Source organism: Amblyomma mixtum, chromosome 2 (genome assembly GCF_055824585.1).
Source record: "Amblyomma mixtum isolate Tamu chromosome 2, ASM5582458v1, whole genome shotgun sequence".
NCBI lineage: Eukaryota > Metazoa > Arthropoda > Arachnida > Ixodida > Ixodidae > Amblyomma > Amblyomma mixtum.
This window is the reverse complement of record NC_143013.1, coordinates 170,429,604-170,445,898: the sequence shown is the minus strand read 5'-3', so window position 1 is coordinate 170,445,898 and position 16,295 is coordinate 170,429,604. Positions and strand designations below refer to the sequence as shown.

Sequence of the window (16,295 nt, the reverse complement as noted above, 5' to 3'; positions counted from 1 at the left end):
TCAAAGCATGTGCTTGGGCTCGTTGGCTCATGGTTTTGCTTTGCCGGGTCGTCAGTATGTCTGGCGACGATATTCAACTCACTTTAAGCTGTGACCAAGATTAAGCTCATCAGATCTCTTCCCGCCGCAGATGGAAGCTGATGAAGGTAACGACTTGCTGCAGTTTAACACAAGACGTGATCGGTTGCGGCAATGCTCTCGTGTAGTTGCCAGCTTCGCAAGCCGCTGCGCTTGCGAAACCCAGTCGCCGCAATGCTTATTTATGCGAAGCATATTCCTAGAGCTACACTACAGCCCGTCGAGCGCGGCGGTGGAGCTACCATTGACCTTTAGCGTGACCACGTGACACCACGTGACAACATGACGTCACAGCAGAGGGGAGAGGGGCTGCCGGCTCGCGCGGTCGGCCGCGGCGGTGGAGGCTCCACATCAGAGGCGCGGCAGCTGACCACGTGACGCTACAGCAGCGGTATAAAGCTGAGCTTGCCTCGCTCTCCGGGCACTTAAGAGTATCTGTTATCGCTTCGGCGAGCGCGGCTTCGGCTGCTTATCTGTTTTTATGCGAACATACTACTTTAGCTACCACTTCAGCCCTTCACCGTGGTTATGCGCCTCCAAATCACGTGAAACATGACGTCACACCACGTGACACGATGACGTCACGACAGTAGAGAAACGGGGGCCCACCTCGCGCCGTCGCTGTGGTTTGTGTGCCTCCAAACAACGTGATACATGACGTCACACCACGTGACACGATGACGTCACGACAGTCGAGAAACGGCGGCTCACCTCGCGCCGTCGCTGTGGTTGTGCGCCTCCAAATTACGCGACACGATGATGCCACACCACGTGACACGATGACGTCATGACAGATCGCCGTCACGCGCTGGGAGAGGGAGAACGATGCCATCTCACAGACGCCGGAATGTCCTCGAGCGGCATTCCCGCGCATTTCGAACGCGCGTTCACACTCGGTGTAGGTGAAACGCTCGCTCCACCGGGCAGGCGGACGCGGCTTCCGTGGCAATCCAGGCGCTCACCCAACGCGCGTCTCGGGGTTAGTCGGCGTTCCGCTGTAGCCATGCCGTTGTCTTCCCCCACGACGAAGGCTTCTAGTGGTTGTATTAAAATGACCAAGTATTCAACCAAGGAAAGCCATGTATTACCAAGCCTAGCCATCAATATGCTTCGCATCTGACTAGGCTTAACCTTAGCTAAGCCTCAGCCATTTTTTGTTTGAGCAGCGTCAGCTCCGGCGGACGCAGTTGTTGCTGCGACGCGTGTCTTTCCTTTCCTTTTTCTCTTTCCTCTGATCTTTTAGCTCTCCTCTGTCTGCACGTGGCAGCGGTGGTGGCTCGGATCGAGCCAGTAGGCAGGCCCGTGCAATTTCCTTTTCATCCTTCTCTCAGTCACAACAACAACATCTCCGGGCACTTTGTGTATCTGTTCTTGCTTCGGCGAGTGCGGCTTCGGCCGCTTATCTGTTTTTTGAGCAGCGTCCGCTCCGGCGGACGCAGTTGTTGCTGCGACGCGCGTCTTTCCTTTCCTCTCTCTCCTTCCTCTGATCTTTTAACTCTCCTCTATCTGCACGTGGCAGCGGTGGTGGCTTGGCTCGAGCCAGTAGCAGGCCTGTGCAATTTCCTTTTCATCCTTCTCTCAGTCACAACATCATCATCTCCGGGCACTTACGAGGCGGCCAGGTGTTGGGATGCCGCCTAGAAGCAGGGCTGATTTGAACGAGAAGCGAAAGCTTCAGCGTGCCATAGAGACCGATGAAGAGCGGGATGAACGTCTGGCTAAGCCGCGTGCTCAATATGCGGCTCGGCGACAACGATCTACAACAACTGAAGAACAAAGCGAGGATCTTTACCAAGCCTAGCCATCAATATGCTTCGCATCTGACTTCGCATTTGACTTCGCATCTTAACCTTAGCTAAGCCTCAGCCATTTTTTATTGCGAAAGCAATACTGCTTGAACTTTCAGCCCGTCGCGTAGCGAGGCCGGTAGCTACCTAGCGCGGCCTAACTCCTGCTCCTGCCACGCGCGGCGCGCTTAGCGGTCGGTTCGGGTGCCCACCGAGATGACAGAGAATTACTGCGCCATTTTCTTTCCTCAAAAAGCGGTGCGTTCAAAGTGCAAGGCATGCCGCAGTAATTCTCTGTCATCTCGGTGGACACCCGAACCACAGGAAGGAAGGAACGCCACCACCCGTTCGGCGCGATGCCTTGCCCTTTGAACGCAACGCTTCTTGAGGAAAGGAAATTCTCTGTCATCTCGGTGGACCCCCGAACCGCACGGTACAGGACGGGAGGAAGTGGGAGTGAAAGAAGAGGGAAGCTTCTAGACAATCATCCATTAGCGTCAGCCGCTCGTTTTGGCGACCGAGGCACGCATAAATCTCCCAGCACGTGGGTGCCCTCATGTAGTGAGTATAATTGCACGTAAAACACATGGGCAAAACTTTGATAAACATAAGCTTTACTAAGAGCACTACCAAGACACACCACCAGACAAACCAGGCGCAGCCAGGGCTATTGCTTTCGCAACTTACCGGGCTTGACCCAGCTAAGCCTCTGCCAAATTTTTTATTTTATTTCTCCAGGCTGGCCAAGGCCAACCTTCCTTTGGCTATAGCTGGCGCGACGCTCTTCCGAACTTACCCGCTCTTCCTCTCATTGGCTGCTGGTGGCACGGGGCTCCTCTAAACCACATCTTACCCGAGGTACTCCGAGGCTTCAAACATTTTTGTTGTTGTTGTTGGAACCGCGTGAAGTGCAGATTGTTGCGACACTAAAAATGCATTTTACAAATTCTACTCATTGTTGGGTATCGCCAATGCTTTAGACGACGCGGATGTGTAATTAATTCTGATAAAATAAGGAAAGTGTGTCATCCAAACTTGGTATTCAAAAACAAGGCTGTCGTACGCCATCTTCGCGTGAAATTCTATTGCGAATAAGAGAGCAGCTTAACCGAGAGAAACATTATACGATGCGCGTTGAGCGTTGCAACAGTCTGTAATACTTTCGCACTAATACAGCCTCACCGCTCAGAAGGGTGAATACTGTCTCACAAATGCAGGACAGCATCGGTGGCAGCGATGCGGAATTGGAAGCTCGCATGCAAGAAGCCATCACGGTTACCGAGGCCCATCTCGCCCCAATGGGACTTCGCTGCTCTTCCAGGAAATCGGAGCTGCTCATTTACCACCCCCCAAGACCAGGGCGCCCGTCCAACGACTGGCGCAGACACCCCACTCCATGCATAGAGTTACACGACAGGGATGGAAATCGCATACCTGCGGTTGACAAAATACGAATTCTAGGACTGATCATCGAAAGCAACGGGTCCAACTCGGCAATGTTGGACAGCATCACGATCAAGATTGCAAACGCGATCCGGATGTTTCGGCGCATCATGAATAGGCACAGGGGATTGAGCGAGGACAACGCCATTAGAATGGTCCACGCTTTTGTACTCTGTCACATCACATACGTGGCTGCGATGCTCAACTGGAAAAAGTACATCGGAAAAGGTTTGAAGTACACATACGTCGAGCTTTCAAGACAGCGTTGGGGCTTCCCGATAATGCCTCCACTGATCTTCTCTTACAGCTAGGAGTGCACAATACCCTTGCCGAAATCATCGAGGCACAGCACACGGCACAGATCGCACGCCTATCAAGCACTAAAGCGGGCAGAAAGATTCTCGTCAAGCTCGGCCTGAACACCATAGCAGAAAGGGACAACGTCCTGCAGTTACCTAAAGTCGTGCGAGAAGCAATTAATGTGTTCCCCCTCCGAAGAAACGTACACCCGATCCACAATCAAGGAAGAAGACTCGCCCGCGCCAAAGCCCTCGCTGCGGACGCGGCAAGGTTTCCAGACCAGACAGCTTTCGTGGATGCAGCGTACATACCGGGAAAGCATGCCTACTCGGTAGCAGTAGTCGGCGGACACGGGCGAACGCGTAACTCACACTTTTCACGAAAAAGCCAGAGGTAGCTGAACAAGCAGCGATAGCACTAGCTCTCAAAGACTCGAGCTTCACAGCTGTGTACAGCGACTCTAGAGCAGCCACTCGTGCTTTCGCGAAGGGCGGAATAGACAAGACGACGCTACGAATCTTTGGCGGAAGTAACATCACCGATCACTCCATCGTATGGTTCCCGGCACACATGGGCAGCTTAGGGGGTGGCCTGCGGAATCTCAACGAGATCGCACACGAGGCGGCGCGAGGGCTCATCGGCCGCTTCCTTCCGGTTTCCCCCGCTACTCCACATATCGAGTTCAGGGATCAATTATTCACGTACAACGACCTCACTAAACTTTTATCTAGGCAGACGAGCGTTTCCCCTCCCGGATAAGAAATTAATCCGCAGCCAGTCGGTCACGTTACGCTTGCTCCAAATGAACGCATACCCCAACCCCTGCCGCATGAAGCACATCGACCCAGACTACGACGGACAACATGTGTGTGACCACTGCAGTGAACGTGTAGACTTGACCCATATGCTGTGTGGTTGTGCATCAAGTGACGCCTACGCCCAGAACAAGGAACATTGGGACAAAGTACTAAAAAGTGCTTCACTTCACGACCAGCTTCGGGCTGTCCAGGAGGCCCGCGCGGCGGCGGAGAGCTTCGGGCTCTCTGTGCCTACGTGGGAGCTGCCCTCTACACCTGGCCCCTAGCCGAGTGTCTTTCAGGACCCCTACTGTGGGAAATAAAGTTTTACCACCACCATCAAAATATAATTTTAAAAATTTAAGCCTGAAGTTTTCACTGCTCCCTTCCCTATCTTTGTCGTAAATACTGTCCTTCGTGCAACATTTTTTTGTCAGTAAGCATTGCGATGTTTTCCCAGCGAAATTGGAGTGTTCAGAAAATGCTTTTGTACTGATTTCCGGGGAGAATGTTGCACATATATATCCAGAAAATGTTCTGATTTCACAAAGTGCAAGTTATTTTTCTCCGGAAAAGGAAACTTGCTATTTTGGGAACCGAAAAAGTGCTTTTTTTCCAGCACTGCTTTAATGCGATTTCTTTTTTACGACCACTGTTGCGTTTCTTGCAAACCTAAGTGCTCCTCATTTGCCTCGACACATTTGCCTGTCACATGTAAAAATTTAATTGAAAACAAGAAATAGTCATAAGACCTCGATTGTCGTCGTCTTTGAGGAATGAGCACAGGCGTACTGCTGAGTGCTGACGGCAGCCGAATCAGGAAACAACATTTTGTACTCTACTCAACAGTATATCAGCTTTTTTAATACCTTTTAACGCACGCACCAACATATAAATGTATACATTCAGATTTTAGTGATTTTTTTAATGTTTCACAGAGGTATAAAGACAAGGAAAAGTTTTAACATCCGAAATGTAAGAAGCAATTCTTTGGGCATTCAATGTGATGTTGTGATGTGTGATATTAGGAGTTTTTCCACGAAATGTAAAAATTCAAGCAGGTCCTTTCTTTTTCCAGCGGTCTTTATCAACAATAGCCTCAAAATTTCCGGCGTACCTCAAGTTCGGTAACAGTGTTGCTCTAATAGTTTATGAAATATTCATCAGTAGAACTGCTCTAAGTAGTGTGTTTTCTCGGCTGTTATCTATTCGGCGAGAGGAAAACTAATGTGAAGAGTGACTAAGTCGGACGGGAAAGCTGGTTTCTGATTCTCTTATGATATCGCACGCTTCGTGAAAATGCAAGCACTCTGTTCGTTTATTCCGTGGTTGCCTAATAAACCTTTCAGTACAAGAAACATAAGCGCAAACTTCGCCTTTTAATGCGCCTGAAACGTAGACATACATACGCAAAAATGTAATTGGCAACTGGAATTTCTGGTCTTGCAGCATACGTCACTTTGCTGCCCGTTCACATTGTTCGCTGTCTTCATTTTTCATTTTATTGCGTTGCAACCTGCAATGCTTAGTCGATTCGAGCCCTTGATATTCTGAAAACTACACACCTGTTATCATGTTGCCTTTGCGAAACTTTCAGTTTCTATATTTCCGGCATGTACCCCGGGCGCCATATGCTGTCAGTTGCCACTCGGCCCATCGGCGTGTTTTTCTTCTACATTTTTTGTTTTAAAGACATAGGGCATGAGGTAGAGGATACCCTGTCGTTCGACGCCGGGACGTAAAGCGGTACCGCAGGAAGAAATGTTCCACGCGAGGTGACTACGGTGGTAACGGCCCTCTTTACCACTTCCACTGATACGCCCCTGCGAAGCGACGATATTTGACGGTAGAGCGACGCGTCTTTCGAGTCGCTTTCAAGCCGCTCCTTCAACTTTGTCACCTCGTGTTATCGGGGAAGCATTGCTTTGATACTACCTTGTTTTTAATAATAAACAGCATAATGTAGAACAAAAGCGACGATGAAATGTGCCTCTTTAGTAATACATGCATTTCTGCGGGAGAAAGTGCAAAAGCCCCAGACAACATTTTTCGGAGCGCTTAGACATACGCCATAACATCCTTTCTTGTTCCACTGATCCTACAAGGCTTTAAATGGCCTTCTTCACTGAACGGCTCATGCAGAAGCCATCGTCGGCAGCTTCTTTGCTGAAACCACGCCAGAAAAACAAACTTCGCTCCCAAACAAGCTATATCTGATGTTACCTACCAGCAAAAGCCTTCGACTGTTGGCTGGTCTCGCGAGCTATTTCCTGCGTGTGCAGAACCAGAGGGACGGAATGTTGTACAGAGATTCGGCGACTACCAGCTCTTCGTGCGAAGCCGCCGCAAGCTGTATCGCCCCGAGCTATCGCCTCATGCGGTAGGCGCTGAGTGCTCAGGAAGCGTAACTGTGTCCGCTTTTAGATGCCTGGACCATGAGGGTGCTTACTTTTGAACTGTCTGCTATTATTCCTCCTCTTAATCATGCACAAAAGCCGTTCTATGCAAAATATATCTACAGCTCTCCGCCACAGATCACGAGACGCGCACCTAACGGGAACGAAACGCAATCTGCTGTGACTTGGGGTAATTGAACGTGCCACACCGCACCGTTAGGTCAACGGTGGCGCCTTCTAGAGGATATACGCGAAAGCTCTGCAGGATGCTGGTGATGATGAGAAATGTTTCCATTTGGGCCACAACGTCTGCGGGACACATCCGCCTCCCTGTAAGTAAGAAACAAATTGAGAGTGAGTGTTATTTCAAAGTGATAGTCCACATAGCCAGAAGATAACACATTGTACGACAGCAGTACAGCTGTTTTCATTCGGCGGAACCCTCTTTCAGCTCACAGAATATATCGTCACCGTGATGTAGCCATCTATTACTGCAAAGAAAAACAATGAAACGAAACTTATATGCTTCATAAGATGTCACCAATGCTAAAACTAGCGGCTTAAAGAAAAAAACTTCAGGCCAGAAGTGTCGCATTACTCCTAGAGTGAGCAACGCTACTCGCGTCTTGCAAGGCCTTGGCCATAGTGGAAGTTGAAGAGAATGTGAAACACTTTGGCAAGCAAGGACTATCATGTTGCACGAAATAATTTTTCCAGAAGAAAGGAGGAGAGGCCAGATGTCATTAGCGTAAAGCAGCTGATTCTCTGGAATGATAGTGAGACAGCGGAGGATAGAAACTGCAAAGACCAGGAACTTCGGAGTAGAGAGATTAGCGTGTCTCAACAATAATTGTAAGTCGCAGCTCACAGCGTGAGCGCTCTCTTTGAGTGTTGCCAAAATTGGAGTGGGCTATGCGTGGACAGTTTGTTGGAAGATGAGGTGCTTTCAAAAGATACGTTCCAGAATTAATGCGGATGCATGCGTAGTAATGAATAATATCAAAGGTAGACAGCTCCACTCTGTGTTTTTGCTACTTCAGCAGTTGCTTTTACTGTAATGTTAGATTGCTTTGTTTTAGGCTGTAACATATCTCACCACCGCCCCATCATATATCACAACGCCTCCAACGTCACAGTTTGGCTTCTGTTCTTTGCTTCAGAATAAGCTTTGTCGAGAACGAACAGAATTCGATGGTTATGAATGTGAGCGGATTTATAACAAAGGATTAAAGTTGACTGAGTGTACGCTTTTTTATCCTCCAATCAGTCAGCATGAAAAGGAAATACAATTTTGTAGTTGCCTGACCAAGCTCTGGGCACTATCAAAACGTAAAAATAAACATAAATACCAGCCCACAAATATCGCACAAGTTTTAAGCAGTATCAGACAACGTGCAAACGATACGTTGCGAGTGAGCGGCATTTATCGACTGTGATATAGTTCACTCCATTAATTTAGAAAAAAAATAATATTTTTTCAGGATTATCTTGCATTACACTTACAATTCCGCCCTACATTTCTGCATGGTAGGATGCGAACACTAAATATATCGGCAGTAAAATGTTGCAACATTTTATTTTGCTTCACAACTTGCCACATGGGTAAAAACCTAAAAGCCTCTGGTTATTATTTCCTGCATATGGTCTGTACTCCGTTATATGTTGGTTGGTTGGTTTATGGGGTGTAACGTCCCAAAGCGTCTAAGGCTATGAGAGACGCCGTAGTGGAGGGCTCCGGAAATTTCGACCACCTGGGGTTCTTTAACGTGCACTCACATCGCACAGTACACGGGTCTCGAATTTCTCCTCCAAAGAAATTCAACCGCCGAGGCCGGAATCGAACCCACGTCTTTCGGGCCAGCAGCCGAGCACCATAGCCACTGAGCCACCGCGGCGGCCCACTCCGTTATATGTATACTAGCTCTGCCGTTGTTTTTGCATTTCTGGCCTTGAATGTATTAAGTAAAGTCAAAGCATCCTGCAATAGATCCTGTTTTTAATTTCTGTCTCATTGTCAAGAAAGCGAATTCCTCTGGAAAGATTTCAAAAAAGCACCAGAAAAAATAAAAATTCTGGCCTAATTCCTTGGGCGCGCTAATTATCAAGTTTTAATTTAAAAATTAAACAATGCAGGCATTATTAGAAAAGGATGACTGCTTTCCACTAACCATCCATGCTTGATTTCAGTGGCATGAACGGTCATTACTCCATCCATCCCCTTCCCATCCCGTTAAGCAAGAGCTAACTATGTTTTTGACTTACCTATGGAGAAGGGAAGGTAGTATTCAGGCCTCCGTTTCAGCTTCCCGGTGTTTTTGTCGATGAATCGGTCAGGATCAAACACTCCAGGTTTTTCCCAAAGGTCAGCGCTCATACTAAGGGCCCAAAAGTTTGCCATCACAATGGTTCCCTTGGGTATGATGTAGCCATTGATCTCGACGTCACTCTCTGCACTAAAATAATTAGGCAACTGTGAACTTTTGTTCTCTGACAAACGCCAACAAAACAAACACAAAAGTCAGAGCCTCTTGAATTAGTTGTAAACATGGCATTTAACAGCATGATTTGGGGTTGTCAGAAAAGTTGGCGGCGCTAGTTTCACCTCGTTAAAGTTCTTCTTCCGTGTAGGATAAAGGGAAAAAAGTGAAACCCCTGTCTGCTGAACCGACGCTTTCAATTTTATTATTAGCAGAGATAAAAAAGGCACTAATAAAAAGCACAACAGTTATACTTCCAAAATCAGAAGAGCAAGGTTCCGGACTAGTTGGTAATGCATTTAAAGGAAGAAACAGCGCGACGAAACACGGACACACGAAGAAATGACACACACACGAGCGCTGACTCACAACTGTGAGTCAGCGCTCGTGTGTGTGTCATTTCTTCGTGTGTCCGTGTTTCGTCGCGCTGTTTCTTCCTTTTATACTTCCAATCCTGGGCAAAGAGTGGTACCCGAACCGCAGGATATGGAACTAACAGAGTAGATGGTATTACATTAATGAATTAAGCGTTTACAAGAAATTTTCACGAAATTTTCCGTAAAGACTGGGCCTTAATTCCTGATCAAAAATTCGAATGCAATAACTTATAATCGACTCAGTAAATCTTGCGGTGTTCAACAAACGCCGATGGTGCGCACAAAAAAGCCAAAATTCATGTCACCTTCTAACAGAGCTGCTACTAATCTGCAATTTTTTTTTCCTTCTTGCTCACGGAGGCAGCAATTAATAAATAAAATATGATGTTGATGATGGCTTCAATGAAAAGGTTTACAAGAATATTTAGTGTGTATGTTTTAAGTCCGTCAATTAGTTGCGCGTTCGAGAATGAGCGCTGTTATGAACCTTCAGCGCGATAAAACCGTCGCCAATCATTTACCGCGGGAAGCGTTGAAAACTAAACGTGGGTGCTTCCTGGGTGTTAATGCTAATGTGAACCAGCTGAGTGTGCCTAAAGAAGCTCTCAGCTCGTGCAGCTTCTTGTCATGCAATGTGGAAGGGTCTGTAAGTGGCAGCGCGAATGCAGTTTCAGTACGGTTATTCTGATCCTGGGTGGCGCTGAAATGACCTGCTATATGATTTGGTGCACTGCTGATATGGAATTTGCTTCCTCAGTTTTGATGGCTGTACAAGCGTACTGTCTTATTCTTGTATGCACCTTTTTATAACTCTCTTCCAAAGGCGACCAACGCATTTGCGCAAAAGATACGAAGGCCTGGGTTTATAGTATAAAACTCACTGCAATCTGTCCTTAATTATGTTTTTTGCCCTTCGTGTCAAATCGTTGGAAAGCGATAACTCGCTATTATTACCAAATTAGAGGGTATAAATGGATCAGCATATAATTAACGCAGTCTTTCTTTGTTTGTGCCGGTCAGCTCATGTGCTATGATGCAAACTGATCATGTTAGAACGATTACTGCATAATTTGTATCATTGTTTCATCAACGGTATAGGTGTAAGCTTCCATTTCGTGGCAGCGGCGGCAGCGAAACTGCCACCGTACACTTTCCGCTTCTTTCTTAATACATATCACAGGAGCAACCACAGCATCAACTTCAACAGTGCAGCTTCTTGTATGCATAGGACAAGATGTTAAGAGCGCCGATATTATGGCCTCCTAGTGTGGGCGCGGTATGGTCACTGAGGGCAATGCAACGTTTAATATGTATCCACAATGTAAGATTTAAGAATATTAATCCCTGAATGGTTCAGTCAAAAGAAGTAGCAGAAATACTCACCATTTTGTGACTATAACTGCTTCACTAACATCTTAAACCGCGAATATATCTATGAAAATATTTCATGGCAGACAGTGATGTTTTTCTGCTATTGTTCGCCTCAAAACTTTAAAAACAAATGGGTAGTTTTGAATAGCAGTACAAAAAAACGCACTATTCTTCCATTGGATCTCTGCAAACTACTGGTGACGGATAGCACTCTGCACTATTGAAGTTATGGCTGATTTCTATCTGCGGTGATTGATTCATCAAGCGGGTAACAATTTAGTCATGAGCAAAATATCTTGTTCCGTGGACATCACTGCAGCAAGCTAGCGCAGTGCATGTGTTAGCTTAAATGGCATATTTTCTTGATGCAGGCCCTTTGAATTGTTTCCTTTCAGGCAAATTCCTCATGCTTTATAAAGGGAAGTAATTTAAAGGTGTTATCTTTATGAAAACTCATTTCGTTATTAACATCTTTTTCTTTTAGTTTGAATAATTGTTCATATAGACGAGAGAGCAACGAATAGTGAGGATCTATATCAGTAAACCCCGGAGGAGCGAAAAACTTCATTATCTGCAAATACTGCTAAAAATATCACTGCCTTTCCTTCTGCTGATGACGCTGGTCAGTAATTACTCAATCTTCGAAATCTACCCGACTACGAGGAACCGCACTAAATGTATTGAAATACCTACTTCTGTCATGCTAGCGTTGAAATTCCTGTACCTAATATGCTACGTGCATTTTTGCATTCGCAATGTTTTTGAATTAGCTGCTTCATTAAGGGAATCACTAGTTATAGAAATTAGTAATAAACTGCAAGCATCAACGTCAGTTGCAAAGTGCAATTAATATATATCAATTTAAAACGGGCGCCGTAGGTGCATTTAAAATAAATAAAGCGTCATATACGCTTTGTTTCTACCCCACTTAAGGAGATAGGCAGCGACTGCACACTACTGGTGCTTCATACGAATTATGCCTGCACGTGGTCCAAGTACTGTAGAAAGCGCCGCACTGCAAGGAAATGCATTTCATTCATGAAATAGGAGCCGGCGATTTATGCGATCAAATGCATTTGAAATAATGTCGAGATTCTCATAATATGTCACACTTCTTAAAATTTTGTCACCATGTTGTTTTTTGTTTGCTCTCACAACGGATGTTTATTGCTGAAATCATTTCGAAAACCATACTGAAAGTCAGCAAGTATCGCTTGGATTGCTTGAGTCACACTAAAATAGCTTTACGGCGAGAGTCGTTAAAGGCAGACAACCCCGAGTGATCGCGTATCTGAAAACCATTGTGTAAATCCGCAAGCAAAGGCAAGCCACGAGAAATAGGAAACTTGCCTTCGAAACCTTAGGTTTCATTAGGCGTGGCTATCCTGGGCTTGGCCGCCAAGCTGATCAACACCAAGCCCAATGAAGAGAGAAGCCAAGATAGAGAAAAGACATGCGTATGGCAAGCCGAAGAGAGTAAGAAAGAAGGGGACGAAGAAAGAATGAAAAAAAGAGGAAAAAGGAAGGGAAGAAAACTGAAACCAAGCCAAAAGTAAAGAGAAGAGGAAAAAAGGAAAGAAATAGATGGAGAAGGGGAAAAAAAAGAAGCGAGACGAGAAAAAAAAAGAAAAGAGAAGTGAAGATGAAAAAAGGCGCGATCGAAAACAAAAGAGAGAAGAGGAAGAGAAAGGAAGAAGAAATGAACAGAAAAAAAGGAAGTGAAATAACGAGAGATAAACGAGAGAAGGGGTACATAATACATGGACATCATAGCTCTCGCCAAGCGTCTTAATTAGGCTGTAGCCTAGTTGATCCAGCCTTCTTTAAAAATCTTTTCAAAAGACAGAAAAGAACGATAATGCCCGGTAAAGACCCAAGTAATAGTTATAACATATTTTTTGTAGAACAGTCGTGGCTAAGGATGTCTTCATGTATCGTGGCGAAATGCCTCGGACGGAAAACTACAGACGGGAAGAAAATTTCCATTTCGCCTACATAAATTCGTTGTCTAATATTATAGGCTAAAAATGTTGAATATTGCGCATCCTAATGTCTACCTCACTAAAATGACTATTACGCTGAACTACCTGCCGGGTGACTGTTACACAAAGCGTTTGAAGATGGACCGAAGCATGACCACGCTATCAGTGCACAACATTTCATTATCAAAATAATGCGAGTTGAGTGATTTGCTTATTAAATCCTAAGACTCTTTCCTTTTGCGTAGGGGATTGAAGTTTTTGGTGAATACATTTGAAACCAATAAATAGCTGTAGTAGGTCCCATACTTGTGCCGTAATATACGCAGGAACCAGGCGCCCATTTAATAGTGTTCCTCTTTACTTATGCTGTTTTCGTGGCCACAAGAGCTGAAGAAACTACCGCTTGGCGAGTTTCGGCTTTTCCGACAGTAACCATGCTTTTCTGCAATGCATGCAGGTTCTTTTCAACCCTACCCCATAGATTCGCTTCTAACTGTAGCCTGTCTTATTGTCGGGAGTCAGTGCTAGCAAGAAATACACTGGTGGAAAGGAGTAACATATTCGAGAACAACTCTTCTGCACATAGCTTCAAAAGTGCGGCGATTTCCACCAACTATCTGATGCCTACAGCAGGTATGCTGCTTAGCAGAGGGTTTTGGTTGGTTTCGTGCAAAACACATGATGAATATACGACACCGACTGTTAACTGTCCTATGCACTCTATGTTCAAACATTATTTGGCCTCAAACTGAGCAGTCACGGGAACAGCACTGACGGCGCAATCACCCTCGGACCCTCCTGCTTCCTCATACGGTCGACCCGGCGTCGCTGCTTCGCAGCGAGGAGATGATGGAATCGCATCCGGTAACCCGGCTGCCATTCAGGCGGAAGGTATGAAGTTTGGCCTCAAGTTAGATGTCAGGTTTCGTTTTCATCGCCGCTCTTGTATGATCTTCGCCCGAACCTGCCGAGAATAGGAACTTCAAGTCTTTTGTGCTTAGCGTGCTCTCGTCCCCGCTGCATAATTTTTTCTTAGCTTGGCACAATATGGCGCTGGTGCCGGACCTTATCTTCGGGCTACACTGTGTGCTTCATTTAGTGCGGAGATGAAATTTCCTTGCATGGTTGCAAGTTAAGATAACGATTTACGCAACTGCTCGCCTGCCTTCACCGGCCGGTAAAAATGAGGAAAACTTGTTACTATTTCAGCTTAGACCATTCACCCCTATTCCGTTAATTGGGTACTACCTGCCGGCTGGGAAAGTGTTCCTTTCGGTTCACAGAGGGGAACGGCATTTCACGCACCCTCGTGGAAGGCCCATGGGCAAGACTGGCCTCCAGCGGTACATCTCCAAAATGGTGGCCATAGTGAAAGGCATGTCATAGCGGTCACTCCACGAGGGGAGGCGGTCACAGCCCACCACGTCGTCAATCTCCCGTTGGATCCTGCCCTGAACGCTGTCTGGCTTGTCGGCGAAGTTCAGGAGATGCCAGGCAATGTTCCGCCCAACGGCATTGGTGCCAGCACCCAGGAAAGTGAACACATTTCCTGGCAGGTACTTTGCTGGAATGTTGCAGCGGCAAGCAGAAATGTATTTATTACTGACTGATTATTGCTCAAGAGGCAAGTATGAGTGCTCAAGAGGCTAAGTAATTGAGTACAAATCATAAACGGCATCATGCAAAGAGACACACCTTCTCGGCTTATATTTGCGACAGGTTTAGAAGAGGTACAGCCTTCGTCAAAAGTTTTGAACCCAGAGAAGCTTGCTCCTTAAACGTGTATTGGGGCCCTTGTACCATCAGTGTAAGTCCTCCCTTGCGTAAAGTGAGGCCCACAGTTCCTCTAACATTTAAGCTATTTAGAATGGGGGGCTGAAAAACGAACTAAACAGAATGGCGGTGCATCACACTCCCGTGGGCTCAAAAAGTTTAACAGAATTGTGCATAGGATTAGACTGCTAATAGCCAGGCAAAATATTTAAAAGAGAACACATCAGTTGCAGCCGTATTGCTGATAATATTGCCCTGTTAAGTAAATCAAAGGAGGAATTCCTGCGCGTGAATGAGCCCAGCGAAAGCGCAGCGATTGCACTTTAAATAATATGATGAAAATTGAATATTCCGAATAAGATTGGAAGCAAACAATGCTTTACGAGAGGCAATAGGGCACAGAAAGATCGATGAGGCAGTACACAAAGTAATACTGAGCGTAGATCGTGACTGAGTGAAAAAACTAGGAGATTAACATCCGCGACGTATGCATGAAGCAAGTTCCCAAACTTCATCCTCTGTAGGTGACAGAATGTAGAATTTGTGTTTCGTCATGGACCACCAATGAGCTTCAAACTTAGATGCTCACTGAAAGGTTAGGCATTCAGTTGAAGATAGGGCACCGAGAAATCGAAATGAAAATGGAAGGTGTAGTTTCGAAGGATAGGAAGAGAGCGTGAGGGTTAAAGACAATCGTCGGCGCCGTGCCTCACTGAGTATTGGTTTCAACTCACGAACCAAACGGCGCGAGGTCTAATCGAAGCCTCCGCGGTGGCATCTTAACGGAGGGGAATGAAAACATACCCGCGTTCAGTTAGATGTCAGTGCAGGCTAAAGAACCTCGACTGGATGAAATTATCTTCCCACTCAGGCGTCTCTCATTGCTCCAAGTGCGTTTATGTACAGCCCCCGCCAAAAGTATACAGCCCAAGAGGTTTGCTTACGGGGCCTACAGCGTGCCCACTTATGCATCCTAAGCGACTGTAATCGCTCGAACCATAAATGGCTTCGAGTCCTCAATCCTGCCAAGCTTTGTACTGCTAGAGGTGCTAAGGAGCCGCGCTAATCAGTTTAGAAGCAAACCTCTTGGGCTGCATACTTTTGACGGGGACTGTACATTAAACACAGCACATCATTAGGAATAAACTCCAGCTGATTACATCTAATAGGAACTGAAAGAATAGGAAGTGGCCAATAATGCGGAGAACAGGTAGTCGCTGGTTTCTTGTAATAGCGGAGTGGATATCTAGAGAAAAAAAATTGCTGAGGCTCAGCTTGGCTAAGCCTGGGGAATGCGAAGCAAATTAGTGGCTAGGCTTGGTAATACATGGCTTTCCTTGGTTGAATACTTGGTCATTTTAATACAACCACTAGAAGCCTTCGTCGTGGGGGACGACAACGGCATGGCTGCAGCGGAACGCCGACTAACCCCGAGACGCGCGTTGGGTGAGCGCCTGGATTGCCACGGAAGCCGCGTCTGCCTGCCCGGTGTAGCGAGCGTTTCACCTGATTGT

General features: G+C 46.3%; 2 protein-coding genes across 3 annotated transcripts in view; one reads left to right on the top strand and one right to left on the bottom strand.

Moving 5' to 3' along the window:
• The window catches only part of LOC149361578 (3-alpha-hydroxysteroid sulfotransferase-like), a 167,380-nt gene that overhangs the window by 25,417 nt on the left and 125,668 nt on the right, over positions 1-16,295 (top strand). The window lies entirely within an intron of this gene.
• LOC149361580 (cytochrome P450 2F3-like) overlaps positions 6,956-16,295 on the bottom strand; it is a 63,904-nt gene continuing 54,564 nt past the window's right edge. The window contains exons 6-8 of the mRNA XM_089567462.1: positions 14,314-14,572; positions 9,064-9,254; positions 6,956-7,131 (exon numbers count right to left, since the gene is read on the bottom strand). Coding sequence (XP_089423588.1) covers positions 6,956-7,131; positions 9,064-9,254; positions 14,314-14,572 — 626 coding nt within the window. The remainder of the gene's footprint in view (positions 7,132-9,063; positions 9,255-14,313; positions 14,573-16,295) is intronic.